Here is a 9,900-nt window from a genome sequence, read left to right on the forward strand (position 1 = left end):
GGTTTGTTCATAGCGCAGCTCTTGAGCATATGCCTGGGATTTACTGAGGCTGTGGTCTGTTGCTGTTGTTCAAATTTTGCTGAATTGGAGCTCAAATGTCTGCTACTTTGTGAGACTTTCCCAAAATATTAGCAGTATTGGCCGTTGTTCTTGACTAACATAAAAGCTGAATATGCAAAGCCAAACAGACACTCATGAAGTAGAAATGTCATCACTAATTAACTTCCAGGACAAAAAAATAACTACTCAGATAACTCCTGTTTGCTAATAGCATGATTCATAACATGATTTCTCTATATGGAAAGTAAAAGCCAAACATATATATATTTTTTTTCTTTTTTAAGAAAACTTACAGTTTAGGAGAAGAGAATTGGGAGCATTATAGCCTTGTAATAAGAGCTTCCATTTTTTCCACTTTTTCAGTGGAAGGGATGATCAGTGTGTCTCAGGTACATATTTAACAAGCAGGTCAGTTCTCTAGTTAGTGGGATTTGGGAGCAAAGAATATGCTCTGATTCTGCCCCAGTCCTGTTCACTCAGGAAATCCACTTTAAAGCAACACATCCCCCTTGTAAAACGCTGTTTAAAAACAAAGAAACAAACAAACAAAAAAGCCCTCCGAAGCACCAGCATTTATTTTTTCCAGAGGTGATTTAATTTTTAATTCAGTAGTATGTGTAACAGTTGGAACAGTTTATCTGAGGAATAATGATTGTTGATTTTCCCGTGCAGTCTTTAAATAGCAAAATGATAAGAGACTAGGAAGGTGAAGAAAGATAAATCTGTGTTAAATATAGGGAAGTGTCTACCAGTTTTAGTGTATATCTATGTATCTATATATATTTATATGTCTATATAGAGATCTATATTTATATATCTATATATATCTATATAATATGTACCTATATTTTGGTGCATTGGTATTTTTTTTATAATTTCTAGCTTCTTGTCAGCTTTATTTCATTGCATCTGAAACCCATGAAATGTTTCTTTAAAATGAATGAAATGTTTTCTCTAAAAAAAACAAACATGAAAATGGAATTACTTTTCTCAGTGTTTTAAACATGTACTAGTTCCATATGGTTCAGTGAGGATTTCAGTCTCCTTCCGTCACCATTCAGGTGTATGTGAATACAGAGCATAAACCCTAAAGTACCTTCTCTGTATTTTAAAAGTCTTCCATGACATTGTAGAGGCTATTTCCACAGCTCAAGTAATGCAAACAGAAATAAAAGGGTGGAAAGACTTACTCAGATTAAGACTCTACTTGTTTAATATACCGCACCAAGAAACCATAGGCCGAGAGACAAAAAGTAGGAATGGAAAGGAACAGTTACGCAGTTGTGTCTGAATCCTGGCCATATACAGTCATTTCCGCTTGGAAACTTCTCGCCTTTCAAATGGACCAAACTGGGGTTAGTTTAGTGAATCTTTCATTGTGCTCCGAAGGAAAATATTTCAGAAGCCAGGTGAAGTTTTGCTGGGGTATGCAACCACAAACAGCGCTAGGAGCTCCAGTTTACTGGGAGGTGAAGGCACCTTCCCAGTGGACGCTGTCTCGTATACACAGTGTTCAATGTTGGCTGAAGATATCGGCTACTATTCAGTCCTCTCCCTACCCAAATGGAGAAACAGTGCATTACTGCTTCTGATTTAAGAGACAAACTAGGAGATGATGTAAGAGGGTGAGAGAGAGATTATCTCGACAACAATCTAGATTTTATTGTATCACCTTAAAGTATCACAACCTGCTGTACTAATAAAATTGTGTTCTTGGTTTAAAAGGGCAATTGTTAGCCTGACTTTGTGCTCACTAAAAACATTTCCCCAATCTTGTTAAATTATTGCACTCATTTCAAATTTTTATGGCTGTGCAGCTTACCAGCCCTCGTTTCTTTATGTTTCATTCATTTTCCTTGTATTGATGATTAATAGAGGATGTCGAATGTTAGAGTGAGCAGGCATCAGCAAATGCAAGATCATAATTAGTTTAGCTGACGAGGGCCTCTGATAGCACTTGCATCTGGATGGAAAAATTACCCTATAGGGAACTGGCTGCTCACCAGGTCTTTTTAGTGATACATTGTGAAACACCCGATGAATCAAATGCCCTTTCAATGCCAAGAAAGTGTTCCAGTCTTGAAGCCAAAATTATGTCTGCAGAAAGCTTTCCATTTGAAATGTATCAGAGTACAATTATAACCATTGTATTTTTTTGGCATGAACACTGGTCTTCTACAGTATAGACTAAAGTTAAATAAATTACTTAAATTTTATGAAACCCTGAAATTTTGACTTATAGTGCTAGTAATTTTTAATTTATAATAAAATTAGTTTTCACCCAGACTGTTTTTCTCTGTACTCGACCATTCTTATCTTCGATGCTGGAGGTTTCTTACTGACATTTTTCCTTTGCTAAAAGGGAACAGAGTTGAAATTCAGATTTTCTTTTCAGCAAAAGAATTCCATTTCCTGCTTATTAGTATTTGTGCCCACAAACACAGCCTGACTTTTATTTAAATGAGAGATTTAATAAAATCATTGCTCTGCAGAAAGAATTTAACGAGCAATACTCATAAACTTGTCTACTTTTAAATATTCTTGGATCATTATGAAAGCTGATGAATGCACAGCTCAGTCTGGTTAAAAATCAGTTGGTATTTAGGAAAGTTGTACTGTGCCTTTCTTTGCCTGAATAAACTAAATATGTCTGTGTGCTGATGAGACTGTTTTCTTGGATTTCAGGTAAAGCTCAAAAGAGGTCTCATTAAGCATACTGTACTTTTATTTGTTTGGCAGAGGTTACTCCTTGTTCTTAGCGGGCGGAGGGAAGTCTATGCTCTTACTCTGCTTTCTGAAGTGAGTGGGAACGACTGGAACTGAATATCGTGTATTCAATTAATGAAGTATAGTCTCTAGTAAAGGAATTAGTATGACGCAAATACAAACTGCAACTAATTATCATGGTGGTGTTTCGGGATCCCTGTTACCAATCGCACTTTAAAATCAAGCAAAGGGAAAAGAAATAATCTGTTGTGAAACGCAGTGAACAAAACAGGAGAAGTTTACAGAATGTTCTCTGTCAGCTTCCAGAGTGGTTTTTCAGAATTTGCTGTTTAGAAACCATCATTAAATGCACAAAACCTGAAGTTCAAAAAGTTAAAGCTGTTATTCTGAAAAGGCTTTGGTGTTTCACACACCTCATCCATCACTCCAGGGTTAATTATAATGAAAATCAGTGGTGCCTATTAAGCACAATTGAACCTGACCTCATTATGGGCAGTGTGGGTTTATACTGTCATTGTTGCCAGTCTAGAGACAAAACTCCTGTGTTGATTTGTCCTAACTCCGCAGATCATGTGACTCACCTCTGACCTGTTTTTTTTTTTCTGTGTTTTTTTTTCTTCTTCCCTATTTCAGAGACGTAGAGGCTCGGGTGTTTTTTGTGCCAATTGCCTGACCACAAAGACCTCTCTTTGGCGAAAGAATGCAAATGGTGGATATGTATGCAATGCGTGTGGCCTCTACCAGAAGCTTCACTCGGTAGGAAGAACTTGCTGGTTTGTTCAGAAAAAAGGGGTTATACAGTTAAGCTGGGCAACTGTGGTCTTGCCTGGTTGTGTGATTACTACCACTCCCTGGCCTGCAGTTAATTTCCTAATGGGGATTTGCAGTATGGTCACTTTGGAATCAGATGTGATTCATTATGCAAAAGGCTGGGATGCTGTGGGTAGACGTGTTTGAGATCACCAGTGATGCATTTAATTATTTTGATACGAAATAAGGGGAAAATTATTTCTTTTCTGGGAATTCCATTTGTAGGCAAACAGTATGTTGTGATGAAGCTCTCTACTTATCAAAAATACAGTTTTTTGCTTGCTTTTACTCTTCTCCCCCCTTTATTCTTCACACCAAATTTTGTAGAAATTCTTTGGGGTTTTTTTTGTTTGTTGGTTGGGTTTTTTTTAGGTTTTTTCCACAGTTCCTGTAGTCTGCTTCAGGATTCAGAAGTAACAAGGAACTGCTCATGTGATGGCACTCATTAATTTCTGAGATAATTTTTCATCATCCCTCTGGATCAGGCATGGAATAAGTAATAATCATGGGCTGTCTGTATTGCTTTTCATCTTATCGACACTTGGCTTGATCCTGAAAGATGTTGAATGCTTTGGTCCAGGTCCAGGAAAGCCACGTTTAAGTGTTTCTTTGGATCTGTTCCAAAATGCTCAGAATCTTTTAGATTAAGACCCAATATTATTTTTAATGTTGGGTTAAACATTATTCCCTGCTATGAAATTAGAAAGTGGTACTGGTTTTTGGTAAGGGAAGCTGGACTTTGGGATTTTGCCAAGGCAATGTAACAATCTAGAGTTTCAGCCAAAATCAGAAACCTGTGTTTTGGTTGAGAATGCATTTTCTTAAAATATTTTTTAGAAATTACACTTTCAAAATGAAAAAAAAAAACAAAATACCAACAACAAAAAAACAGGAAACTATTTCAAATGCATTATTACTCACGTGCTTATGTATCTACAAATTTGAGGCATAAGCTTCTGAATAAGTCAATAATTTGTATGGATTTTCTCCTTTGTCTCATGCGCAGGCCATATAACAATCCTGTTTACTCAAGATCACTTTATAGCAAGTATTCCAGTTTTCGTAAGCAGCAAGATAATCACCATTGTTAAGCAGTAGCTCTGTTTTCTGAGATCAGTAACTGTTTTTTAGCTCCAGAACATCCCAACTAGTCAGATGACAACTAATTGAGAGAAGATATACTAATGCATGATTTCTGGCCAGCATCTTGATCAGGTCTTGTTGAAAGTATCATTTTCCTGGAGAACTCTGAAAGTTCTAAATACATTCTGATTTAAGTTACATTGATTACTCTGAGCATCTACAAAGGTTTAAAAAGGCCAATTTGGCTTTGGAACATTAATTTGACATTTGATTCTATTTATTCTTAGAATTTCTATGGACAGCTTCCACTTTTCCTTTATATGATATAAATTTCTAAATTAAAGTGTTGAAGTTCATCATAATTACTAGCATAACTAAACGAATGTATGAAAGAGGCAAGTATTAGTTTTGAATTAATAACGTAGTTCAGATAATTCTTTTGAACCATATGGCTCAAACTAGCATGCTTCCCACCGTAATAGTTAGCAATGCAATGTCAAACTTCATTTATACATACAGGAAAAAAGAAGATTTTAAATCCACTGCCCAAGCATGACAATAAGCTGTCATTAAGTGGATACTTGACATTAATATCTACAATTGAACTTCTACCAAACAAATACAAAGAATTCTATTAAGACACCATTTTGCTGTGATACAGTAGCAACTTCGGTATGAACTGGGTTCTTAAATAATCAAACACGTCTCTCCACAGTGTCTCCATTGGGACACTGTTTAAGATAGTTCCATATTCTTGTGTAACTGCAGAATTTGAAGATTTGTTTTATCTGTGTATCTCTCTAGCTATCTCTTCATGAAAAATTATAGTAAGTATTTGTCATTTATATATTTTTTTAATTAAGGAGTATAGGATGATACAGTTATTAGGCTGAAAATACAAAAAAAATCCAAGGGAGTAGAACTGTTCCCTCCTTTAAGCTGCCCCATTAAACTAAATTATGCTACTCAACTGAATAAAATTATTCACCTCTAGTAGGTTTGTACATTTCATAGCTACCTTTAATTGGATTATCACTGCTTAAAACTACTGTGCTCATTAACCGATCAGTGCTTAAGAAAGTGTATCATACACTTATCTCTGCGGTCTCATGTTTTACTGGTATTTGGTAAGGAGAAAAATCCATGATCTGTCCCATAGTACTAAAGACATATGGACTGATAAATGTTAATATTGTAATGATTCCTGGTATGAGTCACATTTCCTTTCTATCAATATATCTATGGACCATTTGCATGAAGTTTGTCAGATGTTTCACATTTCTCTCCCTTAATGCAGACAAATATGTTACGAAATGTGTAATAATATTTAAATGGTCAGTTATTAAAATAGTTCAAGTGAAAAAAGATACTTTCATGTCAGTGAAAGCACATACACAATATTCACACTCACTGGTGTGGAAAGTGACTTTTTCTCTCCAGAAAGTCATGAATTTGACCGCTTATATTGTGGCATTATTCCTCTTTGTTTAATAACTCTAATACAGTCATGGAAAGCTAGATTTTGTTCGGTAGAGATTCTTTGGCCAAATTCTCAGACTACTTCCTTGAGGGGTTACAGCATATTACTCTAGGACTAGATATAAATGATCTCCTAGTGCAGAGGTCACAGCAATTTCCCATTTTATATAGGGAGTCTAGTCAAAGTAATTCACTGAAATATTTGCTGAATTTTCTTTTATTTTTATGTTACTTGTACTTTTGAGGGATGAAGATCATCAGTTGATAGAGATGTCAAAAAAAAATTATATTTCATAACATTATGTGTAATGTATAATTAAAGATCTGATATAAGACATTTGAAAAGGAAAATTTTGGCAAATTCTGTTTTCTAATTTGAGTGCCCCATTGATTATCTAGAAGTGAGTAATTTTTTTTGTCTCTACTTGCAAACACACATAATATTTCTGTCTGCCCCTTTTTACTATAAATAGGAAATGCATGTGTAGTGTTACTCAACTGAATATGCTGTTTTAATCAGCTGAAGACTGGTCAGAAGTATTGTTAAGTTGTACCTACAGCCATTAACTTCCGACAGAGTGAGTTGAAATGCAGATGGGTGTGAGGATCCTCCTTTACGGGTGTGAAGATGTTTCTTGTAACTGCTTGCAGGATCAGATTTCATACCTGTAGCAAGGTTAAAAGTATTACCAAATCTCTGGAGATTATATTCTGAACCCATATGGAAGTGTTCTGTAGCGTATAAATCAAAGTTTAATGTGAGCAACATCAACAGATTTGTAAGTTCTGTCACACTTTGTCAATATGACAGTGTCACCAAAAAATAAGGAAGTTAAGCTGAGCTTGTAATATGTATATTAGTTGGCCATTGGATCTGCAACTATAAACTTTATTTGCTTATTATTAACTTATTATAAAATTTACATTGAAATATTCTAAATTAATCTGAACATGATTTTGCCTTGGCGTACTTTGGTCTCTTTGAGATTGGTTCAGATGCTCCTTTTCTGCTGGGTTGAAATTTTGTGTATTTAAGACTCTAAATCAGAGTCTTTTTATTTAGATTTTTAGTAGAAAGTAGAATTTGAACAAGTAGCTGCACTGCCTAAAATATGGTTAACCATTAAAAATGAGTAGACATCAGGAATAGATTGAAAAAGAGAAAATGGCATATTGAGAGAGAGAAATGAGTAGAAGAGTGAGAACTCCAGCTCTGGATACTTTTATATTAATATACAAAATTATGTTACATTTGAGTTACAAATTGGATATTGATTGTAGGCCAAAATTTAGTCTGCTCTTTAAAACAATGTTAAAAGGAAAATTCCCAAGTAAACATATAAGTGGAATACTTTGTGGGGCACTTCTTTGGCCTCCAACCAAATCAGGATTATGTCTGCATTTGGATGAGACAAATGGCAACTCCAGAGCACCAAACTGAATGAGTTTTAGGTAGTTTTGTTGTTTTAACATCTGCCCAGTAGAGCAACACATACTGACATTACAGTACCATCTTTCATGCACATACCATTGCCTTCATGCCGAGGGGCCTTTCAGAGAGGCCTGGCAGCTGTCCTACCTCATACTATTTTTCTTCATGCAGAAGTATTTTCAGCTCTTCTCTAAATAGGCCACCTACTCTGAGCTGGTGTGGAGAAGTATCAAATGGAAACGGAAGGCCTTGCTTGGTTCTGCCTCTTCCTGGCTGTTTTTTTCTTTGCAGACCCTTTCCCTCCTTCTGGGGCCTTCCTCTCTCCCTCATGTAGCACAGCATTATAACATCTGGGAAAAAATAAATCAGGATTGAAGGAACAGGCATTGGTGACAAAGTCCCAGCATCTTTGTGCAGGTCTGCCTCCGTTCTGCTAGGTAACAGTGGCGATGATCAGAAAGTCATGTTTTTACTGTCATTTCTTATTTGTAGAAAAATGGGATAGGTGTAAAGGTAAGTAATACCCAGTTCTTGGCTGTAGTGTGATCTGTGCAAACCCCTGGCTAGTACCAGCCCTTGTGACATAGTACATGGAGTAACACTAGTGTGTAGAGCCATGCATCACCCACCTAATCTTTAGCTCTCAGCACCCTCTTTCAGCAGATCTCTCCCAGACTTTTTCAGAAATAGGACAAGTTGGAGGCTTCATCCTTTTTTAAACAAAAAGGTATAGTACTGAGATGGTTCACTCAGTGCGATAAAACGAAGCAAATCACAGCTTATTTTTAACATGAGGGGCCAAGTAGCAGCCTTTTGGTTTGCTGTATTTGTGAAAAATAGTAATTTCCTTAAAACTCTCTTGTATTACATCTTTTCACAAAAGAAAAGATAAATTTGCATGAACCTGGTCGGGTAGATTTGTTTAATGTCTCTTTCTTTTTCCCTGTTGTTCATTATGTGTGTGTTCCATGCAGACTCCCAGGCCTTTAAACATCATTAAGCAGAACAATGGTGAGCAGATCATTAGAAGACGAACAAGAAAGCGCCTTAACCCGGAGGCACTTCAGGCTGAGCAGCTAAACAAACAGCAGAGGGGTAGCAGTGAGGAGCAAGTCAATGGAAGCCCCTTAGAGAGGAGGTCAGAGGATCACTTAACTGAAGGTCATCAGAGAGAAATTCAGCTTCCCAGCCTCAGTAAATATGAGGCCCAAGGTTCATTGACTAAAAGCCATTCTGCTCAGCAGCCAATATTGGTCAGCCAATCTCTGGATATTCACAAAAGGATGCAACCTTTGCACATTCAGATAAAAAGTCCTCAGGAAAGTACTGGAGACCCAGGCAACAGTTCATCCATATCAGAAGGGAAAGGAAGCTCAGAGAGAGGCAGCCCGATAGAAAAGTATATGAGACCTGCGAAACACCCAAACTATTCACCACCTGGAAGCCCTATTGAAAAATACCAGTACCCACTTTTTGGACTTCCGTTTGTACACAATGACTTTCAGAGTGAAGCTGACTGGCTGAGATTCTGGAGTAAATATAAGCTGTCTGTTCCTGGGAATCCACACTACTTGAGTCATGTGCCTGGCCTACCAAATCCTTGCCAAAACTATGTGCCTTATCCCACCTTTAATCTGCCTCCTCATTTTTCAGCTGTTGGATCAGACAATGACATTCCTCTAGATTTGGCGATAAAGCATTCCAGACCTGGGCCAACTGCAAATGGTGCCTCCAAGGAAAAGAGTAAGGCACCACCAACTGTAAAAAATGAAGGTCCCTTGAATGTAGTAAAAACAGAGAAAGTTGATAGAAGTACTCAAGATGAACTTTCTACCAAGTGTGTGCACTGTGGCATTGTCTTTCTGGATGAAGTGATGTATGCTTTGCATATGAGTTGCCATGGTGACAGTGGACCTTTCCAGTGCAGCATATGCCAGCATCTTTGCACGGACAAGTATGACTTCACAACTCACATCCAGAGGGGCCTACACAGGAACAATGCACAAGCTGAAAAGAATGGAAAACCTAAAGAGTAAACCTTAGCACTTAGCACAATTAAACAGAAATAGGTTTCCTTGATGGGAATTCAATAGCTTGTAATGTCTTGTGAAGACCTATAAAGCACTTCATATAGAGAGCATGCCTTATCCAATATTAAACCCCTTGTCTTTTCTTTTTCTTCCTTTTTCTTATTTTTTTTTTAATTTTTATTTTTATTTTTTTTTTTTCTTTTAAATGAGTGGGTTACCAAGAAAAAAAAAGAACAACTGTGTGGTGGCCTGTAGGTGGAGGAGATAGTAATATGGGAC

At 36.8% G+C, this 9,900-nt stretch overlaps 1 protein-coding gene across 1 annotated transcript in view; it reads left to right on the forward strand.

Moving 5' to 3' along the window:
* TRPS1 (transcriptional repressor GATA binding 1) overlaps positions 1-9,627 on the forward strand; it is a gene marked incomplete at both ends in the record, with an annotated part of 163,381 nt that extends 153,754 nt beyond the window's left edge. Inside the window, 2 exons of the mRNA XM_079533181.1 lie at positions 3,421-3,543; positions 8,566-9,627. Coding sequence (XP_079389307.1) covers positions 3,421-3,543; positions 8,566-9,627 — 1,185 coding nt within the window. The remainder of the gene's footprint in view (positions 1-3,420; positions 3,544-8,565) is intronic.
* Between the last annotated feature and the right edge of the window lie 273 nt (positions 9,628-9,900).

The sequence above is a fragment of the Tetrao urogallus genome (assembly GCF_951394365.1).
Source record: "Tetrao urogallus genome assembly, chromosome: 3".
Lineage (NCBI taxonomy): Eukaryota > Metazoa > Chordata > Aves > Galliformes > Phasianidae > Tetrao > Tetrao urogallus.